This window comes from Euprymna scolopes, chromosome 39 (assembly GCF_053919585.1).
Source record: "Euprymna scolopes isolate OS-2025 chromosome 39, ASM5391958v1, whole genome shotgun sequence".
Taxonomy (NCBI): domain Eukaryota; kingdom Metazoa; phylum Mollusca; class Cephalopoda; order Sepiida; family Sepiolidae; genus Euprymna; species Euprymna scolopes.
The window spans coordinates 36,650,448-36,678,178 of record NC_136520.1 but is presented as its reverse complement, the minus strand read 5'-3'; the positions used below and the strand labels follow the sequence as shown (position 1 = coordinate 36,678,178).

The following is a 27,731-nucleotide window of genomic DNA, read 5'->3' as shown; positions in this document are numbered from 1 at the left end:
AAAAAAAAAAAAAATCAGACTCATAGAATTCAAAAAAAAAATCAGACTCATAGAATTAAAAAAAAAAAAATCAGACTCATAGAATTCAAAAAAAAAAAATCAGACTCATAGAATTCAAAAAAAAAAAAAATCAGACTCATAGAATTCAAAAAAAAAAAATCAGACTCATAGAATTCAAAAAAAAAAAGTCAGACTCATAGAATTCAAAAAAAAAAAGTCAGACTCATAGAATTCAAAAAAAAAAAAAAGTCAGACTCATAGAATTCAAAAAAAAAAAATCAGACTCATAGAATTCAAAAAAAAAAAAAAATCAGACTCATAGAATTCAAAAAAAAAAATCAGACTCATAGAATTCAAAAAAAAAGTCAGACTCATAGAATTCAAAAAAAAAGTCAGACTCATAGAATTCAAAAAAAAAAAATCAGACTCATAGAATTCAAAAAAAAAAATCAGACTCATAGAATTCAAAAAAAAAAAAAATCAGACTCATAGAATTCAAAAAAAAAAAATCAGACTCATAGAATTAAAAAAAAAAAAAAATCAGACTCATAGAATTCAAAAAAAAAAAAGTCAGACTCATAGAATTCAAAAAAAAAAAAAAAAAGTCAGACTCATAGAATTCAAAAAAAAAAAAAAGTCAGACTCATAGAATTCAAAAAAAAAAAAAAAATCAGACTCATAGAATTCAAAAAAAAAAAAAAAAAAAAAAAAAAATCAGACTCATAGAATTCCCCCCAAAAATTAGATCTCCTCATAAAATTCCAAAAAATCAGGTTCTACTCATAGAATTCCAGAAGGACCAACTAAGACTCATTAAATCACAAAAAAGCTAACTCCGACTTCTAGAATTCCCAAAAGTCCAACTCCAACTTTTTTGATCTCGATTTCCAGTCATGGCATCTGCTATATTTGTTGTGTAATGCAATATTTTCTATTTCAAACAGCAATTAAGGTATTTGTTTAAAAACTATTGTGACAGACAGACAGAAAATTTCCATGATATTATGAGTGGATTTTGAGTCAGAAAAATGTTCTAATGTTCAATTGTTTTGAATTAGTCTGATTTTCTCATCAAATTCCTCAGTTGAATTTCGATATTTAACACACAAAAAAAAGATAAGGTTCGTGTCTTTGAAAAGAATTACTTGTTACTTCATGTGTCAGCATAAAGCAATCAGATACATTTTTTCAATGAATGATTGACTCAAGCAATGCATACATGTAGACAGCTAAATTTTCAACAGAAGTTTTTTTTTCTAATTCAAAAATTTGTCAACATTTACTTGATAGTCCTTTTTGATCCTGCATCACAAGAGTTCATCCACAAAGCAAAAGCTCCAGAACCAAGATTGGTGGAGACTCCTGGGAGTCCAATTGAAGAAGTAGTTATACACCATCAAAACCAACTTTGAACCTATATCCAGTCCACAGGTCTACAGTGTTTACCGCTGGTCTCGGAACAGGCTGCCCATAACTATCTTGGCCGCTGCGAGCCAGCTCAACCCATCTTGAGTGAATGTTGGCTCAAGTCCTTTGTGCACTGATCACTATAGTGGATACTGTAATTGAAAGAGAGGGGATAATCTCAGAGCCAAAAGAGTGGAGTTGACTTCTGCTTTTCACTTCGCTCTTTTCTTTCAAATTTCAGCAAAAACAGAAATGTTTTCTGACAGTCAATATCTAAACCATTAAACTTTGAAAACTTTTCTTTTAAACAACTATGGTTCACAGTTTTTATTTTCTAGAAAACTATATTGAACAAGAACATAAGTCAGTTGTGAGTCTGCATATCTCCACCTGTCAAGGTAAGGATGGACCAAAGTCTTATTTTAACTTTACTTCTCCATACTGTATAGAGTTTTCACAAAGTTAAGCATGATAATGTTGATAATTCAAAACCTATTTATTTGACTAATCAAGCTGAAATTTTTGCATTGTGGTTATTATTATTATGAGAAAGCATCAAATCAACACATCAAACATGGAAAAACTGGAACTCAAAATCTTGTCAAACTTTCGACCAAAACTAAATTTTTCATGGTCATATAAGATGCGGGCATCATTAGCGACAATATGGGCCAAGTAGCAAGTCTGTTCATCATAACAGAATTGGAAGATTGTTGTGGTGCCCACTTTACAGATAATAACAAACTCTTTCACTTACTATAAAGACCGGGAGAATATGCCTTTCAATGCTATGCACAAGTTATGCACATTTGGCAGTCAGATTAACGTGTAACCGCTATCTTCATTTGTTGGATTTGTCTTTCCTTTTCAATATATTTTGTTTCCACTAAACACTGAAGTGTGTCTTTCTTCCGAACCCTTACAAGTCCATAACAGTTATCGACAAAGGTGTGACTTTCACCTTGACCTCGATATTTCAAAATTAAATCAGTTCTGATTTAAACCATGACCGATATTTTGCTTAAATTTGATGATGATTGATTGAGAGATGCGGATGCTAGGCTGTACACAAATAGTAAAAATATCAATAAACTTGACTGAAATCATAACCGCCTTGATGAAAAGGTTAAATAATGGCGTCAGGCGATGCCGGAATGGACTGGTTTGGAAATTAGAGTAACAACTCTCTAGGATGGTGCCAAGTTCCTGAATAAAAAGCTAGCCTAGATTCTGACCTGTGATGTAGACAAAACATCAATCGTAATAGAAATAAATGGTTTTGGGTCAGTCGCATGGAGAGAACAGAGTTACGAAGGTCAATCGCTGCTCGCTAAACATCAGGCTGTCACCACCATATACCCCACCCCTCTCTTTATCTCCTACACAGCCACATGCATTAATTGTCCAAATAAAGTTTGTTTTTATAGACAAAAGAACTTGTCATTTATTTGATAAACACCATATTTTCAGACATGCGTTGGTGTTATTAAAAAGTACCGTGGAAACAGAAGCGATTGATAAAACTAATTTGATAAAAATAACTGCACACGAAAAAAAACACACAGCTGATTTTTACACATACATTTAATTCGAGACATATTACTATGTAACAAAAATAATATGAATTATAAGAACATAAGGCTGTGGTTCCTAAACACCATATTGCGGCACATCAGTGTACCATGAAATAATTACTGGTGTGCCGCAAAAAAAATTATAGGTGGAAATTACAAGTTGTTATAGGCTAAAAACAGCTTCCACATGAACCGGAATTGTTTGTATTAATACTCACACTTTATTACTTACATAAATACAGATGTTTTAATATAGAAATAAATAAAATGCATAATAAATCGTTTGTTTAAATTATTAGATATTTTGAACTTACCAATTTTTATTAATATGGGTAAACGTTGTTATGTTTTATACCATCTGTCGTGTTTACAATATTAACAGATTATTTGTAGGTATTCCTTATCTAATATTTATGTATTGAGAATTAAGATTTCAACTGGGGTGGGAGTTAAATTATGGAAGAATACTGAATACTGATGTTTTAATATAAATATAAATAAAATGCATAATAAATCGTTTGTTTAAATTGTTAGATATTTTGAATTGGTAAGTTTTGTGGTTGGGAATGCACCCCTACTACTTGGAATAATGGACTATTCCATGATGTCACTTCTGGGTAACAAGAACCGGTTTACCAAATGAGTCAGAGACGGACATGCAGAGAGTATGGTCATCACCACTGGTCCAGCAGTGAGCAAAGATATTGCTCAATTACTTCTTTTATGTATTTTTGTTAATAAAATTTATTTAATTGTTACTGTGTTTTCCTTGTCAATTATTGAACCAATAACACCACAAAACACAATAATATTGTAGAGTCTGTGTTCATGTTGGACGTTCATAAAATTGAAATATTTTTAAACACAGCAGCAATAAGCAACAGATGAAGGATACAACTGAGAAATTTCCACAGGTCTCGTTGATCTGGTAATGATGTCACGCTGTCATGTTCACTGGCCTACTCTCTCTGGTAGCCGTGGTCGAACACAGACATGCGAAGCGAATGATCATTCACAACTAGTCCTGCCAATTAGTCAATCACTAACACCACAACAGTTGTTGATGCTTTGTACCATCTATCTCGTTTACAATATTAACAGATTATTTGTAGGTATGTAGGTATTTCTTACCTAATATTTACGTATTAAAAATTAAGGTTTCAACTGGGGAGGGGGGGTTAAATAGTGGAAGAGTACTAAATACCTGATATAACTTGATTATATGAATATAAAAATTTTCCTTATACAATCTTTTTTTTTATTATTATTTTATTGCAAAAAGATTTTATAAGTAGAATATATTCATATTTTTGTGATAGGTTTTGCTGTAAAATTTAAAGAGCTCAATAGTGTGGCTAGCAAATTTAAAGAGCTCAGTAATGTGCATCTATATAAAAAAAAAAAGGTTGGGAACCACTGACGTAAGGTGTCATAATTTCTTTGAACACATTTCTTTTCAGATTTACTAACATGTCCGAACTTAATTTAATAGTCAATAATAATAATAATAAACTGTAATCTGCATAGCTGTTACATAGCATCGCTATTCATACTATGTAACAGCTACACAGGTTTTTAAATAAACTTTTCTTTTCTGAATTTTTTGAGATGAGGATTCATTTAGATCATTTGGATTCTTCAGACTACTGTTCTCATCTTAAGTATTATTTTTACCCAACTTTCTCTTTCTCAGTACCTAAAACTAAATGGATCTTCCACAAGCAAAATTTCTTTTCAAGAACTATCTGTCTGCCGAACATGATATCATGGGCTTACTTCCCAGCATAGTATAGCATGGTCGTTTTCAAGTTTGAACATTCACAAATTCTTGTTCTTAAATAGTCTAATTTCTGGTCAATCTCAACCATTGATATCAATCCTTATGTTGCTTCACTATCCTACTGACAAATTCATTAACCCTTATTCTGGAGTGGCCTACGGGCTTCAATAAATGAGGGTATGAAACCTGACCCTGCAAGTAGGTGACGATTAAAGGTTGGAAGTTTTTAATCGGTGATATCTTTGGCGCATTCTCGGGATTAATATCTCTAACATCCAAAACGCCACAATCCAGGTATGATATAAGCTTCCTAGACTTGAGGAAATGCATTTTATCAGGAGGATACAACGGTTTGGGCATGTCCCTCATTATCTACCAACTGGCCTGATTCACAAGGCAAACAGCACCAACATCATTATTGGGATGACATCAGAGAGCGCTGGTCAACTGAAGATGTGGCTTGCAATGACCAAAGATGATTTGGAAGCTATGACCAACCTTTGCGTCTTTGGTGTGTGATGATGGAATCCGCAATGGCTAAATTATGCTGAGGTGTCAACAGCGAACAGATCAGACTGCCTTGACTTGTGATGTGGCGAATTACTGGTTCAATCCAACCTAGGTGAATGCCGTCACAATTTAAAAAAATATATACAAAATAAATAAAATAATAAATAAACGTTATCTGGAAAAAAGAAAGAAAAAAAATATAGTGTAAAAGGATATCTTCACTCCGCAGCCCTGCCATGAAAATACAGCCAATTTGGAACTCGGAACGAAAGTGTATTTTTTCCCTTTCACCAGTTCGGTACCAAAAACTTCAGCTTTCCCATCTAAAAGCTGAAATTAAAACAAAAATTAAAAAAAAATTAAATAAGAATAATAAATTGCAAAACTGATAAATGTAAAAAAAAAAAAAAAAAAAAAAAAAAAAAAAAAAAAAAAAAATGTAAAAACAATTCAATAAAGAAATGAAAAGCAAAATTTTAGAAGGAAGAAAAAAAAGGGGGGGGGGGGGAAATAAGGAAAAGAAAATTCGTTCGTACAAAAACTCAGCAATTAAGAAAATATTTAAGAACCAGCAGGATCTGTGGAAATTCTACAGAATGAGAAATATATTTAATCAAAAAATGTTTTGATAGTGCAAAAAAATTAGTTATTTTGAACAGAAAAAAAAAAAAACAATCACATGCAGCAAATATGAGTTACTTAACATTTCTATGAAAATAGTATCCAATGTATTTTTAATATAGAACTGACCCAAACGAAATAAATTACTGTACTAAAAGAAAGTAATATTGTGCTACATAATTCAATACGTAAGAGACAATCTTTAATTTACTCTTTCAATCCAGCATCTTTTGGCAGACGATATTGTTCTTTTTTGCCCTGTTTCTTTTTTACATAATATTTTGCTGACTTTCTTTGGTGAAGAATCGCTGCATGTCGAAATTACGATGTTCTTTCTCACACAATTACAACAATATTATTGTTACAATGTTATTAGAAAACAAGGCTAAATCAAAGGGAGGTTACTCTCATATTCTTGCCCAATATTGTCAGATTGACCTTCTTGAAGCCAAATTTCACAAATTTGGCTTTTTTGGATACAGTTTGGTCTTCAAAAATGATATTTGACCTTTTTGTTATGAAGATGGGAGTGGTACCAATAAAACGAGCAACCTTTTGTTCTCTAGAATTTATTTTTCTACATAGTCACCATCATTCTCAATGCACTTTTGCCATGAATTCAATGCTGCATCTCTGCTTCTGATGCATGTTCATGACAGGGGTTGCTTTCTTAGAGTCCTCACACCGTCAATATCTGCTGATCCATTCTTTGGGTGGAATAAAAATTAGGTAGCATTACTTTCAGAATGCCCCTCATATATACAATCAAGCAATAGGTATAACAGGCATGTCACCTATGTAACTAATTGTGTTTGCATATGTCAGTAAATGTATAATGTTATAGGTATTGCCTTAATTTTTTTTTGTCTATTTAGTAAATAAAAAAAATTAAGAGGCTTTACTTTTGGAATGACCTTTGTATATGCATGTTAGTAAATGTACAAAACAGGGTTGTGGAGTTAGTAGCTCAAATGCTCAACTCCAGCTCTTGAAATTTTGAAAAGCCAAATCTATCCCTAAAGCAATAAAGTTGACTGGGCTTCAACTCCAAGCAAAGGAGTTGAGAGGAGCAGATAAAATCTATTTCAATTCATAGCATTTTACATAGACTCCTTCCTGATCAGTACATTTTTCAGTTCATAAAAAAAAAAACAAAAAAAAACTGAATATTGTAAAAATATAAATAAATAAGAATCGTTCATGTTCATAGTTGTAGAACTTAGTTGCACAGGTACCAGGCCTATTACAGGTATTGCCTTGATTCTACATAAGCATGTCAGCTTTCTTAAAACATGGTGTCTATGTGGGATGTTTCTGAATCACAAAGAATGTAAGCAAAAGAGGACAGAAGCAAGAATCAAGTGTGTTACTGAATTAATGTGGACTCAAGATAATAAGTTCTATCAAAAGTCACCAAGCTGAAAATGCTTTGAAAGGAAGACGCCAATGAAATTGAATGGATATACATATACACATTGTCTTTCTTCAATAACAATGTGTGAAATTATGCACTGTGAGGGAAGAAACTAAATATCTTTCCCAACGTACTTAATAAACCAGTTTCAGAAGTATAGACATTGATTAAAAAAAATCATTGTGCAGTTTTGTAACATGTAAAGCATGTCTTCTCTTTTTGTTTGCATCGAAATATAAACCAGATATATTTATACTAAGTTTGTGGTCTGTCTATGTCCTGGGATACAACTGAAAACAAAGCCCAATACCAAGATCAAACAAGCAAAATTTTACGAGCAATCCCAAGAGTTTTCAAAGTCAAATTTGACCAAATTCCCACGAGTGTGTGTTTTAGAATTCTATTAAAACCGGCAATTACCTATTATGCCCCCCCACCACCACCACCACACACAAAAAATATATTTTACGACATTCATTTTTTTTAATCTAACAGTTTATGGAAAAAAAAGAAAAAAAAAAAATTACAAATAAAAATAACAATGATAAAGTTGTAACCTGACCAAAAATTTTAGCCATACTGACGAGATAATAGCTAGAAACATACACCTCTATAGATAACTTTTATGCACATAAAAATATTTGAATATTAAAAAATAAAAATAAAATAATAAATAATAAAGCGGGCAACACATCTATATGCAAAAACAAAGAGCAGGTAATTCCCTCATCGCTTAGGTAAACGAAATTGCATATAAAAAAAAAAGCGCTTCAAATTGTTAATACCGTAAAAAAATAAAAAATCTTCTAACAATGCTTTATATATAAAAAGGCTTCCTTCAGTCTTGACAGACTATGGATACCCACAGTAAGGGTGCCTGCGCGTGAAATTTTTGTGATAAGAGTTGCGCAATCTCCACCCACACCTCTCCTGAGTCGACATTGTTAAATACCAGTGGCAAGTGGAGATTCAGGATGATGGGAAACAAATGCTGAGATAAGCGGAGAGCACATACAGCGCCTAGAATTCCCAAATGGTCACCCATCTGGTACTAGCCAGGCTCAATGTTGCTTAATTTCGGTGATCTGACGGAAACTGGTGTGTCAACGTGATTATACCGGATAAATACACACACACACACACACACACACACACACACACACACACACACACATATATAGTATTGTTAAACTTATAGATAAATCAATTTCCTGTTTGACAGAATTTTATGGGTTCAAAGTAATTTTATGAGTGGGTTTTTTTTTATGGATTCTCTTCCAAAAACCTGTTTTAATTAAATTTTAAAAACCATAATCATTGTGCCATAAATCTATATAATGTCTGTTTGTCATAGTCTGTACGTCTATAAGAAGGAAAAAAAAAAAAAAACGATTAGACCGATCTCCACTCTATCCTATGATATATACAAAAATACATTATTTTAATCAAAAAGAATACATAATATTGGTGTCAACATGGTGTCTCTGTTCATGTTGAACTAATTTTATTCATCACTTTTAAATGAACCCAGATCCATCCATCCACATAAGTACACACATATATATATATATATATATATATATATATATATATATATATATATATATATTCTGAAACTATTACCTGGGAAATCAGACAAATATATTTTATTTTAATCAAAAGAAAGTACAATCCTGGGGATTTTTGTTCACACCCGACAGTTATATTTTATTTATAACTTGAATATATAATTATATACACACAACAGAATGCATGTCTGTGGAAAACTATTTTATTCATAATGAATAAGTAAATAGTTAAGCAATAAGTATATATATATATATTTGTACATGTTACAGAGAGAGAGAGAGAGAGAGCTAGCAGAGAGAGGAGAAACAAGGGACAGAACGTCGCTGAAGACCAGGATCGTTGAAACGTCAATTTCCCTCCTCAGATCGCTGTGAACTTCAGAACCACCAAAAGAAAAAAAGACGAACTGTTTAAATTGTAAATATGTATAATATTGTAAAACATAATTTTATACAAAAACAAACGCAATTCTGACTTACGTCTTTAATGCATATTGTTAAGTTACGGCTGATCGTTCTAAGTTGTCAACCGATTTGTTTTCAGGTTCAACGTTGTTATGACATTTTTTGACAATTGACGAGAGGCAAGATAAGGAAAAAGTGCCAGTCTAAGGTGAGATAACTCACTAGTCTTAACTCGTTGTCATGACAACCGCTTAGTAAACAAGTGAAACCACGGACGATCGACGTAATTAAAACTGCTGTGTGCCACAGCCAGGGGGTCCTACGAACTACTACGATTCCCAACCTGGGGGCCACACCACAATACAACATACACGTCCTTAAAATGTGGAGCAACTATTCAGTTCTAAGGGAGGGAACTCTTCCTAGACGCCAGGGAGAGTAACTCATACTGATTATAATTATCACTAAAAATAACAAAAATCAACGAGAGTTTAAACAAATTTAAACTAGCACATAATTTCAGCTGGGGATTTATAGCAGAATGATATACGCACTCTATCACAGACTATTGTTGTTAGATCGAGCCCTGGTATAGTCAATCATGCTAATGAGCTGTAGGTACGGCAAAACGTGTCTGGATAACTATTTTTATCTATTTATAAGTAAATAAATAAACAATGAATATGTATGTATATATATATATATATATATATATATATATAATTTTATTCAATTTAGGTAAACAAAATTACCATAAGTCACTACAGTGAATCTACTGTTTCAGTCTAAAAAGACATCTTCAGGTGACAATAAGCCTTCGTTCTTACTTGAGGCCAGTCTTTTAATGAAGCCCCAAGTAAAAAGCAGGTTTTAGGTCTATTTTCAGCGGACAGATAACTCTCGCTTCCCTTTTTGTTTTTCAATCCTCAGATTCCAGGAGCAAAACGAAAAATATTACTGGGAAATCCTCATTTAAATTTATTCATCTGTTAAGATATAACAACACAGCATATAAGAACAAGTAACAATATGACATCACTATGCATTTTTCGCTTTGAGAACTTTGCTTTTCTATGGAGGAAATATCCAGTACACAAATATCGGTTGTAACACATCTGTAAAATGTATCAAAATTTTTGTGTTGGAAAAAAAAAGTGATTGTTGAAATGAATAAAATCTTGGACTTTGGAATCTAGCAAAATTGTGACATATATATATATAAACTAGCAGGGGTACTGGGCATTGCCTGGGTGTAGAGAGGCGATGTAGTAAGGAACCCTCAAAACAACAGTAGGTAGCCCGGGTGGAGAGGTGTTAAAAAATTTTTTTTAAAGTGGTAGGAGATAGGCAGGCAGGCACGAACCCGTAATGCAAAGGAGGAAAAAAAACCCAAAAAACATGATGTCGTTGTTGATGTCTCCTTCATGCGACTGGAAGTCAAGAACGCTGAAATTAAGCAAAATCAATCCAATGGCGACGATGACTTGCTAAAATGTTGGTGAAAGAAGTGACCCCCTCCTTATACAAAAAAGCCCAGTTTGGGGGTGAAGAAATGAATGCTTTGGCCAATTTTTCGATATTTGTTGTTCGAAGGGCCTAGCTTTAAAACGATACCAATCTCGTGAAAATCCGTCACCTCTGCTGAAAGTTTTTGCAAGATATACAAACACACACACATTTTGCCCTTTATATTAGTCTATAGACTAACAGAGGTGCCTGGCATTGCCAGAGTGTTTAGGTGGTGTAGTAAGGACCCCCGGAAAAAAAAAAAAAAAGTGGTAATAGCAGGGGGGGGGGGGTCAAAACAACAGTAGGCAGAGGTGTTTGAAAAAAAAATAAAAAATAAGTGGTAATAAACAGCTAGGCTCAAACCCGTAACACAAAAGAATAAAAAAAAAAATAAAAAAAACCTGATGTCTTAGCCGATGTCTGTATGGTCCGACTGAAAGTGGAGAGCATTGAAATTAAGCGTAGTCAATCAAAAAGAAGACGATGACTTGCTAAAATGGTGGGGCAAAAATCGACCCCTCCTTGTACAAAACAGCCGAGTTTAGGGTGAAGGAATTAATGTTTAAGGCCAATTTTTTCAGTATTTGTCTTCCAAAGGATCGAGGTTTAAAATGATACCGGTTTTGTCAGGTTCCGTCCCCTCTGTCAAAAGTTTTTGTGAAACATACAAACACACACATTTTGCCTTTTATATATTATAAGATATATATATAGTACAAAACTTTGTTAAAATTCAAAGACTTACATTTGTTTCTTTTTTATAACTTTTGTTTATTTCATCTTGGATTTTTTCATTACAGCCGTCCCGTTAATGGGATGGTAATTTTATGTGTTCATAAAAATCTCCTTTTCCTCACCAACTCCTCAGATGTTATTTCCATTCAATGTTACCAACAAAGATGGCCGACTTGTAACAACGTGGGAATGGAATTTCTTTTCTCCTAAACGAAAACACCAGGTCTATCATGTACAAAATTAACCTTTTGTTGGTAACACCGAATGGAAATAACATCTGACGAATCGGTGAGGAAAAGACGATTTTTATAAACACATAAAATCATAAAATTGCCATCCCATTAACGAAACGGCTGTAATGAAGAAATCCAAGATGAAATAAACAAAAGTTATAAAAAAGAAAAAAATGTAAGTCTTTGAATTTCAACAAAGTTTTATACTATATATGCTCTGCACCTATAAAATAGATACATTGAGCTTTACTTGAAATTAATGAGGATTCAGTTTTTATCATAACACTCTCAACCCGTTAAACAAAAACGGTATATATTGAAATTAACGATATTTCAAAAGTAAAGATTTATAAAATAAATAAATAAATAAATACTTGAAATTAATGAGGATTCACTTTTTGACAAGATCAAAGTGTAGTATCTGTTCTGACAGATACTGCAAGCAAAGACCATATGTGGGGGGTAACCCCACATATCAGACCTTGGTCAATGTAAGGGCAACCCTTCATACCAACAGTTACTATACAGCTTTCATTTCCCACCTCTCGGGAGCTGGTCCCCTTTTCCGTCCCCCCTCCCTCTCTCTCCACATTAAAAAACGGCCTTGTGCTTAATTTGCTCAGTGGGGAAGCAAATAAATACACACATAACACTCTCAACCCGTAAAAACGAAAACGGTATATATTGAAATTAACGATATTTATAAAATAAATAAATAATATATATATATATATATATATATATATATATATATATATATATATATATTCTCAACATAAGCTCTAAGTTATAGGCGTACACTTTTTGTTTGCATAGAGACAGTTGCTGTAAAGTGATAGCATCCACTTTGAGAATTTATTATGCATATTGGAGAAGGTAAAGTTGTTTCTAACTAGCATTTAAATAAAAATGCACATTAGTATACATAGTTGAATTTTTTCAAAAGTATCATAAACAAAAGTAAACAAATGACATCTGCATAAATGCAGTACATTCCAGTACTAACGGGAGTTGGCTCAGTGGTAGAGCTTTAGGCTTGCAACTCTGGGATCCTGGTTTTGAATCTCACTAGTCATAAAATGATGAAACACATGAATAATTTAATTTCATACACGTACATCTGTGTGTGTATAAATTTAAATTATCCATGGATATGTGCTTCGTTGTTATATACATATATTACATAGAAAAATGCAAGCATAAAAATATGGTTAAGATAAAACATGGAAAAGTAAAAGGACTAGTTGTTAAAACTGGAAAAGAAAAAGGAAAGATACTCTAGTAAAAAATATAATAAATTTATAACTTTTAGCTGGGGAAAATCGGTGCAAAAGTGCGAAAATTATAAAAAAAATGTAAAGTCAAACGACAGCATTACGAATATGCATGCGTAATGTAATACCTATTAGTTCATGTTTTAATTTTTAGCATTGCAGCAAACGTGTCTTCATAGCTCAGGCATTAACGTTAAAGGAAAAAATAAATTGTAAGCTAAACGTTTTGGTTTCAATTCTCGGTGGTGGCACACAAGTCTTTTTTTTTTTTTTTTTTTAAACTTTTTAAATCATTACTGTATATTGGGTCCAATATAATATAATGATATATATGAAATCTGCATTAATCAAAATATCATATTTAAGCGTATTTTATGACCGGGCAATGCCAGGCGACCTACTAGTTTTATATATATAAACCCAGCTGAACATCTTCGAAATATAAATCTGGTTTACAAATACATGCTGATACATGTCGATGTGGTGCATAAAATGATGTAGGTTAGGGTGGGGATGCTCGTAGTAATCACACTTGAGTACGAGATGAAGATGCTGAGAATCAACACTTCAGACATAAAGCTGTTTAATGCTTTGTGTTTGTGACATTGATACAGTCATTTTGCGGGAGTTTCCCCTCACTCTTTATCTGGGCCCAAAACTAAACAAAAATTCCATGAACAAAGTTTCTTTCCTAGAAATGTCTGTCTGCAGAACACAATACTGTGGAGCTGCTTCCCAGGTGACTATAGCAGTCGTTTTCAAGTCTAATGTAAATAAGTTCTTGTCAAACGATCCTCTTATATAATTAAACCCAACCTAAGTTCCACCATTATTGATCATCAGTGTTATATCATTGTCTACCTAACACTCATTAATCCTTCTCGTCAACTGGCGACTGAGGTAAAAAAAGGAATCTTCGCACAACACTCTGGTCACATGCAAACTGTTAAGTGTTGGGAATGATCACCTACTTCTGAAGGTTCAATTTGGAGTAAGGTCATAAATATCATACTGCTTTTATCCCTCCACCAGAACAATACATAATATGTACAGGTGAGAAAGTTTATGTAAGCAAGAAAAAAGTTTTTATTTGGCTTCTATAAATAGATGGCATGGACTCCTTTTATCGAGTTTCAGGTTTTTCTTCTTTGAATATATAAATAAAATTAGAAAATTCACATATACATATAATCTGTGTTTTTTTTTTTTTTTACACCACTGGATATACATACATGTTTTGGATACTACATTTCCAGTAGCTTTACGCTTCATGTGTGGCATTATATTTGTGTATACTTAATTTTCTGAGATTAAAAAGTCACCCAAGGGAGTTAACCGATTCAAGGCATCTAACTTCACCTACTTGAACACTTAAGATATGATATTTCTGACCCATTCGTAGTCCAATTATGGATATGTAGCTAAATTAAGAACTGTTTTCGTATATACCATGATAAAATTTTCATTTGACCTCTTTTATATATGTGGGAATATAATTTATGATTAAAATTTAACAATGAAAAATTCAAATATGAGTCTCAAGGGTTTCTTACTAAATCGATCCGCACATTATAATTTAAAGGGAGTAGAAAGTGGATCTTGTGTTTACTTTCGACAGCACGCATAACTCTCACTCGTCTTATTTTGTCTCTTAGTCCTCATATTCCAAGAGTAATATTTCCGACAAAGAGGGAAAAATTGCTGTTTTTGGAGGTCAGAATCTATTCCATCTAACACTTATCATTGGCAAGTTTTGGATTTTGAAGTACTGTTTGTTTTTTTTTTTATTTAGCTCCTTACATCAAGTGGCTTCATACCTTGTCTGGAGCGATTTCCATATACATATATATATATATATATATATATATATATATATATATATATATATATATATATATATATTCCTATAAATTTTTTTTTTTATGTTTTGGCATTCATATTAAAAACCCTTTTTTCTATTTATTTAAAAAGAAAATGCAACTTTGTTATATATGGGTCGTGAGAATTGCATTCATCTGCAAAAGATCTAGCTAATTTGCATATTCTTTTAAACATTCATTTTAATTCCCTATTAGTTTTTCGGTTTTCTTATGGGATGATCATCTTTAGTTAACTATTACATATAATTATATTCATGCAGATATTCTACATGATTTATACTTGCGTAATATTTGTGTAAACGTTTATAGTAAACAAACCTTTTCCATATATATTTATGTATGCATATATATATTTGTTTAAAAGATTTTGCCTACCAAACTTCTGTCAGTTTTTGGTCTACAGTTATGAAACTTAATATATAGGGTATTTCGAACCCATGCAAAATTTTATATTTGGGTTTTAGTTGGGGAAAAAAAAAAAAAATAATCGGTGCAAAAGTGTGAAAATAAAAAAAAAAATGGAATTTACATTACGAATATGCATGTGTAACGTAATAGTTATTAGTTCAGGTTTTAATTTTTAGCCTTGCAGCAAACATGTCTTCATAGCTCAGGCATTAACATCAAAGGAAAAAGTAAAGCCGAAGCTAAACGTTTTGGTTTCGATTCTCAGTTGTGGTGAATGAGTTAATTTTTTTTTTTCTTAAATCTAATATAATCTATATATATAAAGGACAAGATGGCCGCTCACATTTTTGTGTGTACAGCAAAGGCTATTTTTCACGGGGGTTCTCAGGGGAATTACTATTTTTTAGAACTTTTTATATACTCCCTAGATTACAATGTCTACGAATTCACGTCATGTCTACATTCATTTACATCGACTTTTATAAAATTCACGCTATTCCTTCCTCTCGCGTGTTTGTTCTTCTTTTTCATATAAAAATAAATTGAAAGTGAAGGCAGCTTCCTGGCCTTTCATGCCGGGAAGTCCAGAAAGCAATTAGCGTTGATCAATCTGGGGGGGGATCATATCAGAAAATTGCTGTTTATTTGGACATTCCCTTTTTGTGAGGACCTGGTTTTCCAACATTGTAGGGAAACAAATAAATGAAATGGTGGAAAACTTAACTGGCCCTCAGCCAATGTTTATTTCTGCAAGTCAACTTTTTGATTGACATTGATAATTTTCAACGCTTTTCACTTCCTATGGCCTCGTAGCGTAGCGGTAAGATCTCACGTTTTCTTTCACTTTCTTTTCCACCTTCGGATTTTTCAGGGATTTGAGCCCACTCCTTGCTAACACTTTTTTTTTCTTTTACACCTCCAAACACCCGGGCAACACTGGGTACCCCTGCTAGTATAATAATAAATATGAAATCTGCATTAATCAAAATATCATAATGAAGCATATTTTACAACTGGGCAATGCTGGGCATCCTGCTATATATATATATATATATATATATATATATATATATAAATTATTACTTGTGGTAGAAAAAGATTTGTTTAGTCATAATCGGTCATAGATGAAATCAAACGTTTGGTTTTCTGATGATACAGCCCTGTTTATAATTCATGTGCGTGAGTATATGATATGTGTGTAAGCATATTGTGATGTGCGTCAGCCGATGAGGATAGGTGGGTGTGGTGGTGATGATGGGTTGTTTAAAGTAATGAATTAGTTTAGATTTAAAAAATAATATAAAGTCTTGTTGTGGCAAGTCATATCAAATTTTGGCAAATTTCTGTCAATATTTCGGGACAGAAATGGACGGCATTCCATTGATATCAATTGATCAGTTGGATTTATGAATGAAAAAGACATTTCCAAGAAAATAAACAGTAAAGAAGCAAAAGGCGGACATAAAAATAAGGAAAAATTTTGAAATGAGTTATTATAACTAACTCATCATGTATTACTTTGAAAGGGATTTGGATTCAATATCTTTTGTTAAATAAAAGCGAAGAAAAATGTTGAATTTAGAACCCCCACCTTCTAAGACAACAACAACAAAAAACAAAACATCCATCTTTGTTAAAATCTAAATGCTATATATAATATATATAAATTTAATTTGAAACTTTAGAAGACTAAATAATTTATATATTTTTTATTAAATGATTAAAATCATTTTTTCTGAAACTTTCAGTGTTAAGACAACTTATGCATAGAAGAAAACTTAGTGTTTCTTTTTTATTCCCTTATTCAATTTTGTTAATGGTCGCTCCTTGCGGAAAGAGAAAAGGTATATATATATATATATATATATATATATATATATATAATGTTGTTGATGATTGTTGCAAAGTCTGAATCAATGCGCTGCGTGATTAACACAAATTTTGATAGAGAAACTTAGTAACATTTAAAAAAAACACACAGCCTTCTGATACGAATAGGCTGTCTTAACAATGAAAACCTCAGAAAAAAAAAAAAAAAAATGATTTTAGTCTCTTAATAAAAAAATTATAAAACATTGTTTTCTAATTTTTCAAATTAAATTTAGAAAATCATATTTTCATAAATGTGTCCAAGTTCCTCTCTCTATTTCCACAGTCAAGTGCCATCACAGCTCACAAGAGCCATGAAAGCCAACAAACCGGAAGTCCAAGATTCCAGTTCTGCCCTCTTTTGGGTTTATCAGTTGGACACATCCAAACTCGGGATTCGAAACCCGAGTCTCTTATATGCGAGGCGAATACTCTGTCAATTGAGCAACAGCACCACATACACACACACAAGAACTAACACAGATCAAGCAAACCACTGTGAAATCGGTGTACTCGCCTCGCATGAAAGAGACTCAGGTTTCGAATCCAGAGTTTGGATGTGTTCAACTGATAAGCCCAAAAGAGGGCGGAACTGGAATCTTGGACTTCCGGTTTGTTATCTTGTGAGCTGTGACATTGGTTGACTGTGGAAATAATATCATCTCTCACATTTTAAATATTTTATATATATATATATATATATATATATATATATACATACATACACACACACATTATATATATATTATTTATAAGGAGCTCCTTCAGTCTTTGACAGACTATGGATACCCACGAAGGGATGCCTACGCGTGAAATTTTTTTGTGCCAGGAGGTGCACAATCTCCAACCACACCTTTCTGAGTCGACATTGTTAAATACCAGTGGCAAGTGAAGTGTATGTACAGGACGACTGGAAACAAATGCCGAGATAAGTACATACAGTGCTTAGAATTCCCAAATGGTCACCCATCTGATACTAACCAGGCTTACCGTTGCTTACTTAACTTTGGTGATCTGATGAAAACCGGTGTGTCAACGCGTAATATATATATATATATATATATATGTGTGTGTGTGTGTGCAAGGTTCACAACTTCTGTTGTCAAACACTCTGGATTGTCTAATGTCTGCACCCGAATTGAGCGTTTATTATTAATTCCCTTCATTCGTGTGGCAATTGTTTGGTGGCTCAGAAGTAAAGACTTAGCCCATGCAGTCAAAGGTGGTGCCTTGTGGTTGGGTTTGAATCTCCCGATCAGCAAGAATTGTCATCCTACACTATGTAAACAAAAACACTAGTGTCTGTAGGTATAAATAAATAATTATTATTTAATTATATATATATAATTATGAGTGTCTGCCAGTGCTGCTCCTAAGTCAAGAATAAAATTTAGTATTCATAACGTATTCATTATATATTACTGCCAGATGTAGTGTCGTACTGTTGTATGTGGCCTATTGTTGGCTTGTCTTCCTTTGGAAATTCTGAGATTTATTGCATCTTGAGATGAGGAACTGGCTAAACTAGGTGTGATTAAAGTGTCTGTTTTCAAAATAAACTCCTGCAAAAATTTTCAATTACTGACCCTGAATCTCAAGTGGGAAGTTGGCAAAAAAAAAAAAAAATAAATAAATAAAAAATAAAAAAATAACAAGCCAAGCATGCTGAGTACCCCTCCACAAGTGAAAAAAATTTACTTTTATCATGCCTAATGTTTGTGCAAAATGTCAAAAAATTCAACAAATGGTTGTTGAGAAAAGTGCAAACAAATAAACGGATGGACAATTTTCGCACAATTTTACTCCTTATAAAGGCCCCTAGGGTGGGGAGCAAACAGAGTTATCCCAGAAAATCTCTAGTAAAAATTTACTTTTACCATGAATAATGTTTGTGCAAAATTTTTTAAGGATCTAAGGCGTGGTTATCGAGAAAAGTGTGAACAAACGAACGGGAGTAAATTACTAGGTCCAATTCCTCCTTTGCCGGGAGACCAAAAATAACTTGTATCTCAGTTAAAAAAAAAAATCTGACTCCAACTCTGACGTCCCACCTCCAATTGCAGAGGGTAGACTAATGTTGGATATCTATTCTAAGCCGTGTATACAGAGAAATCACTTTGACAAAAGCATACACCTGGCGACAAAAGAAACAAAATAATTATCAAATGTATCAAAAGGTCATTTGAATAAAAATTATGAATTTGAGACAAGCATCTGTGTGAAAAAGCAACAAACTTGATCAATTGTCAAAAAGAAGATAAGTTAAAAGTATGTTTGAAAGGTCATTTGTGGCAAAAAGTTACACAGGTGTAAGCAAAGTCAGATTAATCCAGTAAAATGATGATAGATGAACAAAACGCCCTTGTTAGTTGATGATTTGGGCATGAGAAGAATAAACCCATGAAATTCCTGTGCATACATCTCCCTCCTAACAACTAACCTTCCATAACGATCACTGTAAATAATATATTGCTATATTTTTATACAGTTGTCAGTCTTTTAAACACAGCAAAAATACAACACTATGCCATGTATTCTACTTTTGCAAAGAAATGACAGTAAAGTAAACTGATTGTTAGTATGATTACTGATATGCAGGGAGTTTTAGATTCATGGCTTTTTAACCAACATCAAGTTTTATTTTTACATCTTACTTGAAAGAGATTTTAGATTAGTTTTTCAAATACATTTTTTTTTCTTATAATACTATGAAGTACGTAAAATTGAATATTTTAATACCCGCCATTCAAGTTAGACAGAAAACCATGGAGACGGCAGAGAAAGAAACAGAAGGCGTAAAGACACTGGAACGGTAACTGGGTGGTTAATGGAAGACAAAATAAATATTTAAACCATAATCTGCTCCTTCACTAAATTAAAATTAATTCCACTGAGTATTTTTAAGACGCATCCACACACCTATAAAAGGCACTGTTTATGCTCAAGTTTGAAATAGCATTTTATCTCGTTTCTAAATTTTTTTTTAGATGAAGATTGATTAATTTGGATTATTCGGGCTATTTTTCTCATCTTAAGTGCTATTTTCACAATGTTTAAATCTAATATATAAAAGACTATATGACTGTCTGTCTATCTGTCTCCTTATTTTCAAACTATCTCTTCTGAAATTAAAAGTTGCAGAGCGGCGTAAGGGGCCTCAGGTAATTGGATATTGGATTTTTTATTGACTATTCTTTTAATGGGTCTTTAGCTGGTTAAAATAGTTTTTAAGGGGTCAAAATTAAAAAAAAAAAAAAAAAAAAAAAAAAAAAAAATCGCTATATATTTTGTACATTCATCTTAGTTTATTTTTAATTAGTTCATATGTGTGTCACGTTGGTACAGTGGTAACGTCACCAGCTTTGAATGCTACAATTTCAGTTTCGATCCTAGCTGATGGCACCCAAATTCTTTTTTTTTTTTTTACTTTTAAAATCACAACTCTATAATAATATGTAAGAAATCTGGAGAAATTGAAATATCATATTTATGTATTTTACGCTAGGGCAACCTGCCTCCCCCTAGTAAATATTAAATATTTACAAGCGACGACAGAGAGTGAATTACTTAGGAGCTCTACTACATGGCTGACAAAACGAGCAGGCTACCACCGTGGATTAAATATAGGGTTTCATTCAAAATTGCATGTTCACAATCACAGCAGAAAATTCCAGAATTCAACAAGATAATCTTGAAGAAGGCCGGAGATTACATCTGTCAAAACATTGGGAAAATAACACTCAACATGAGAACAGTAGTACAAATAATCCCAAGCATTTATTTTTTCCGTCACAGCGATTCAAATACAGGGGTGCCACCTGAAAGTTGTCACAGGACTGAGAAAATCTAAAACTTACGGCTCCATAAGAGTATATTGCGCTTGTTCTGTCATGATCATGTTGAAGTTTTAGGATGTTGGGATAATTAATTGAAATTAGAAAAAACCGAGTTATTGGAATCAGAAAAATTTTAGCTTAATTTACAATTTAAAAAAAAAAAAAAAAGAAAAAAAAAAAAAGAAAACAATTGTCATATTCCAAAACTTACATAAATTGATCAAATATTTTTTTTTAACAAAGAAAATCAAATTTTATGACAAGCAAGTTGGGAGATGCTATATCGTTTTAGAATGAGTTAAAATTCAAGGGCAACAACTCAATTCAACGACCGAGATTCTGTTTATACTCAAAATAATTATAAAAATTATTAATTACTAAAAATCATAAATTTTGTTTAGTTAAAAGAAAAAAAAATACTTGATCAATTTACTTGATTTTTTTTTAAATATCCGAATAATACATACATCATAAAGATGTTTCTGTATTTTTGCTTTTAAAATTACGTAGAATTCTAAACCTTTTTTATTCAGCCTTCAAAAAGAACGGACAGTACTTTTACTACAACGATTATGAACATCTGTGCATAGAATATGTATGAATATTCTAAATAGTAAACAAAGTTATGTAAAAACTTAATTATTTTATGTAAAAGTTTTTGTTTAGGCATTAGGTAATGCAAAAAAAAAACAAAAAACAAAAAAAAAAACAACATAGTAAGCTATGTCAAGGACTAGACGACATTGTTTATTTATTTTGTGAAATCACACAGACATAATCGATTAATCCAGTGGTCCACAACCACTGTGCCATGTCACATTGTTGTGCCGCAGAATGATGACTGATGTGCCACCAAGATGTCATAGATGAAGAACAGCGGTGCAACTTTACTATAGTGTGTCTTTGAAAACATGCATTTCAAATAAAAACATTACGAACTTAGGTGTCATGCCGAAATTAATATAAATTCCAAAAATTATGAAAAATGGTCCAGTAGAATAATAATTATAAGTAAAAACAGAATTTGTTTTGAAGTTGTGATTTTTCACTTAAACTAAATTAACTCAGGTCAGCCATCTTGCTTTTTCTCGATATACTGCATGCTTTTTTTCTGAAAATTAGCTCAAGAACATCTACTTGACCATTTTTCGTAATCTTTGGATTTTACACTGATTTCGACATGACACTTTTTCCTATGCTGGGGCACAGCGAGAAAATTAAAAAAAGAGGAAGAAAGTTAGAAAGCAGCATTTTTCGGATGTGACAGTCAAGGTGAAAAGATGTGTTAACATGCATGGTGTGGGCTGATGGCATCCCAATCTTGGACAATGTGACTACATCAGTCCGACGGGCTGATAAGAAAGCAAGACTACAATGAGGGCTCCCTAGTCGAAAAAAAAAAAATATATATATAGTTAAGATGCCACCATAATTCCGAGCCACCAAAAGCCAGGTGCCCATGTTATTCATGTGGGAAATGACAAAAGGGGGAAATTAAAACCCATAGTAGTAAGGAGAAAAGCTGAGAATAACTAAAGACATTTTGAAAGAAAAGAAAAGAGGGGAAATCAAGAAAGAAAAGAAATCACATGACATGGTGTAAGGCACGATGATATGGTCATATCACCGAATTCCAAAGACTGTCAAAAGTTTTTTTTTTTTTTTTATAATCTGCAGATGAGTACCACATTTCCTAATAACCCCATCATGACCCAATCCTTGTGCATCCCAACCTCCCACCAACTTAAGATTCCTTAAGATATTCCTAAATTTCTTTTGTTGTTCCTTTCCCCCCCTCCCCCAATCATTCATTTCACATAGTAGTCCGTGTTGTTTCAACTGTAGTTTATTCACTCCCACCTTGACCCGTTAAGTCATTATGCGGTTTCAATAATACTAGCGAGGGGTACCCGGCGTTGCCCGGGTGTTTAGAGGTGTATGGGGGGGGGGGGGTTAAAAAAAAAAAAAAGTAAGTATGAGGATCGAACCCGAACCGTTGAGGCAAAGTTGTAAATTAAAATGTGAAAAAAAAAAAAAACGTGCGACATTAACCATTGCCCCACCACAAGATGCTAACGGAAACACGTTTGAATTTATTTAATTACTTGGATTTAGCAGGTGCCCGTTTTAATGAGTTAATGAAGTCAAGTTTGACTGCGGGATAGTATTCATTTACTGCTGAACGCTTTTTTTTCCCCCCCCAAGATGTTATAGGAAAAAGACTAACCCACATGCGGCGAGCGACAAATATTGAATATTTATCTTCCCGAAATCGAGCAAATTAAATAGACAGGCGAGCTTCGTTGTTAACTGTGAGATATTACGATTTATATGTGATATAAAAAGTTTTTAAAAGTTGTGAAGCGAGCGACTGCTTCTCTGAAAAAAGCCTTTTGTTGACATACAGAAAAAGCGAACACGCATACATACATATGCGTACATACATACATTTTTGCTTTTATATATATAGATTACAATGTCTATGTAAATAAATATCCTTTCTATACATCTTACCTACACATTATGTCGTTCTTGTGTCTTGTTTGAGTCACTTATAGTTGAAGGAGAAATATCCGTGAATCTGACCATGTGTCAATTAATATCGTGATGTAGCATCCGATAACGTCTTTTTTTCTTTTGTATTTCCAGCAGCACAGAGCGAAGACATCTATCACAGAAGATAGACTCTGACCAGGGGGCAATTACCCCCAAACTTAACCTCTCCCTGCTCGTAACAATGCTGAGGAGCAGCATTACTATGAAGCACATTCCGTTAAAGTATTTGAAAAACAAGCACAGGGATACAACATTGCGGTGATGGGACAGAGAGTTGAAGCTTAGTTGACAGTGCGGGATTTATTAGATTTGCGACTCTTTTTAGATCTTGTCAAATAGAAAGAGAGACCAGTGGTCGATGCACCAGCCCAGATATGCAACAATATCCTATGCACGGGCGAATGATGACTGTACAGATATAGGATACTGTCGGGTACGAGTACTTTTTTTTCTAGCATGGTAAAGGGAACCACCTTCTTTATAGCAGATCTATGATTGGATTAATTTTTAAATGTTTCTATGTCTATGATTAGAATACGGCAGTTTCTTTGTTTTTGGAAAGTGTTTAGAAATTCAAGACAAATTGTGCATTTAATTCTCTTCTTTTTTTTTTTATTCAATTATAAATGTACTTCTTTCCAACCCCCCTGTCAGCTACTGCTGGCCACTTTAAACCTGACTCATCTGGTTATCAGCCAGGGCGCTCATCAGCATTTCTTCTAGATCTGCCTGTAATTAGTTACTTTCAACATGACACCTGTCCGTTGGCTTGTCACCTCGTCTATGACCAAAATAAAAATACTAGTTCTAATGAATCATCCGTTTGACACATACACCCACTTCCAACCATAACCATCTCTTTTCAGAAAAGAAACCAGCGTGGTGATCCAACAACTTCGAGGAGAACATTAATTCCAAACTAACCAAATCTATATAAATAAAACAGATGTATTTATGTGTGTGTGAAAATATTTAACCAATAAACTATTGGTCACATGACACTGAAATTAACAAAGAATAGTAATCATAGACTAAGGATGGTTTATAACAAGTAAAATTTTTCTTTGGATGGATGAATAACGTATACAGAAATATGTTGGAAATGTTCATTCCAACTTGCCGACATATTTCTATTACTTTTGCGCATGCGCAAATTCATTCGTAGCTGGGAATGTCTTAATTTTAAATCCCTCTTATCTAGCTGTCAATAGCTCAAATGGTAGGAAACGTAGCTGGAGTACTAAATGCTTTGGGTTTTTTTTTTTAACTTTTAAAATCAGTACTATATATTAGGTACAATATAATATTCAATAGAGAATTGGTTCTGTAATAATCAATATGAAATCTGCATGAATTAAAATATATGTAAGCATATTTTACGACCAGGTAAGGCCGGACGTCTGCTGCTAGTTATAAATAAAACTAGCAATTGAAAAAAAAAAATCCATAAAAAAAATCAAGAGAATTATCCAATCTTAATATAATTAATAGAATTTATGTTACTGAATTTTTGAGATGAGGATTGATAATTTGCATTATTTGGACTACTGTTCTCATCTTGGTTGTCATATTTTCACAACATTCACGACTGATCAAATCTTAGACCTCCTCTAAGTTTATCTTGTCAAACTTGGGACTCTACATGAAATTTTGAACGGAAGCCTTTATTCAGTCGACGGGGGGGGGGGGGGAGCATGTTCTCATTCTGTCAGCCATAATCAGGTAGAAGTTTTAAGTAATTTGCAATTGCTTTCTTAGTATTGCCCAAACTGTAAATATGGAACCATCAAACTCTAGAAGAGTGTCACTTAGAACCGAATTTTGTTTAGCATTTGCTGATAAAATGAAAGTGGATTAAATAAAGGGTTCTGTTCGAAATTCTTCAATGATTCCCAAGTTTAAAAAAAAAAAAAAAATCACCTGAATAAGGTCAGAGGCTAAATTCCCTTCAAGATGAGAAAAGAATCCAAATACAAATTTGTAGAATTTATTAATTAATAAAAGAATGTTAATAAGAATTATTATATAAAAAAATATTGGATGTGTTTTTTTTATAAAGTCACTTAAATCATTTTAACAAAGCCACCATTTCAAGCACAAAATACATCTCATACCCAGTCGGTACTTAGTGACCAGCATTGCAAAGAGATAGCACATAAAAATAACTTATTTTTCAAAGGCAGCGTCTATTTAAACCTTTCAAAACAATATTTTTGTACATTTAAATTTCTGATTTGTCAGTATCATTTTCTACTGAAAGATAACTTAAAAATTATTTTATTTTATTTGCACATTAACATGTTAGCTCTTATCAAGTTTCAAAAAATTTTTTAGAAAAGCAAATAGCTTTCTTAAAATTCACAAGTATTTCAATAATGCATGTTAAAAAATATTTTTGACAATTTTCATTCATTCATTTCAAACAATAAAGTTTAATGATTATTTATATTTTATTAGTTATGAAAATTTTAGAATTTTAGCTTTGTTACAAAAAAAAATCTATTGAGTTAAAAAAAAAAAATATTTTCTGTTAAAATTTTCTTATTTAATTCAATAAAAACTTCCCTAAAAGAAAAAAAAAAAAAAATGCATATGTTGTTGACATTTGTTGAGATTTTCGGTCCTGAAACTGCATTTGTCTGCCCCTGCTGTGCACTCTCCAAATCTCCAAACTGAAAACTAAAAAAGTGGTTCCTTTGCAGTAGTGAACACGTGCCAATACTGGTTTGAATTTTTTTGTGTCAGGGACATTAGAATTGCTGAGTCACTGGTATATGATTCTGAGAACAATTATTGTAGTGACAATTAATCTACATCTTAAAAAATAAATTATTTGCAACATAATATAAAGGATTTGCTTTTCTTGCTTTCTTTTTGTATATTTCAATAAATATAATAAAATATTTAATTCTTTAATGATAAAGTAATAATTTAGATCATATCTCTACTATTATATAAAAGTCACTGTGTGTGTGTGTGTGTGTGTGTGTTTGTTTGTTTGTTTGTTTGTTTGTTTGTTTGTTTTGAGTTCCTTCTTCATAGATTCCGAAACAGCCGAGCCTATCTTTTACAAATTTAAGACAAAGCTAATTTATATGTCTGGTAGTTTTCTTAGATATGTTTTGTACAGAAATTCATCCAATAAGCATCGAAAATCAAAAAAAATTTGATCTTAAAAAATAGCTTTTCTCTGTTATATATAAAAAGAATAATTTTTACTGGGAATATTTTAGTTTACACTGGTCAAGGGAGATAAACTTTCAGCAAATTTCTTGGAAAAAAAAAAAAAAAAAAAACTACATTTATTATAACCTAGAGCTAAGTGGTAGAGCATTCAACTATAAATTGAATGATCCCTTGTTTAAGTTTGGGTGTACCTCACCATTTTATTTTTTCTTCTGAGTTCAATTTATGATAAAAGAAGAGGTACCATTTAAAATCGATGCAAATCATTTCTTCGTTTGCATATTTTAAAGCTAAACATTAATCAGAATTGACTTTTCCAGGCATTCATCATCAAACCCAAATATCGGCTGATGTGATATTGTAAACAAACACAGATGGAATTTGATGAACGACATTATCATTATTAATTTGTAATGTTTTTTTGCAAATTAGTCCACCAGGCAAATTATTCCTCGTAATATATAATAATCAATAGAGGATTGATTCTATAATACATACACAATCTGCATAAATTAAAATATCATGTTTAAGCATATTGTGCAACCGGGCAATGCCGGACTGCCAGCTGGTACAATTATTGAAGACTTGTATTACTTTTTTAGCCATTTTTATAAGCATCTATCTTCACCATATTCAAATTTAACGTCAGTTTTACATGCTAGCATACGTTCAACGATTTTTAGAAATTAACTTGCAAACTTTCTAAGTAAAGTTTCTTTAGAAGTCATTTTCTTAATTGAGGCAAGAGTCAGATCTTTTCTGACATCATGCCAAGTGATGGAGACCAGTGTTTTTATCAAGACACTATCTCTGGATGATTGCCCAACGCTTCATCTGCTCTTATGGAATAAAATATATATTTCTCTATTTCCAGTCTTCCTTAAAAATAAAAAATAAAATTTTTTAATGGAAACGCTAGCGAAACAAAAGACTTGCTTATTGCTGCAATTACATCTAAGTGACAGA

General features: G+C 32.5%; 1 protein-coding gene across 5 annotated transcripts in view; it reads right to left on the bottom strand.

The window, feature by feature from the left end:
* LOC145263747 (polyribonucleotide 5'-hydroxyl-kinase Clp1-like) overlaps positions 1 to 27,731 on the bottom strand; it is a 160,043-nt gene that overhangs the window by 53,622 nt on the left and 78,690 nt on the right. For 3 of the 5 annotated variants that reach the window (XM_080120762.1, XM_080120763.1, XM_080120765.1), the window contains exon 3: positions 5,483 to 5,601. In XM_080120762.1, the coding sequence (XP_079976888.1) occupies positions 5,483 to 5,601 (119 nt within the window). The remainder of the gene's footprint in view (positions 1 to 5,482; positions 5,602 to 27,731) is intronic. The other 2 variants (XM_080120764.1, XM_080120766.1) reach the window with 1 other exon arrangement.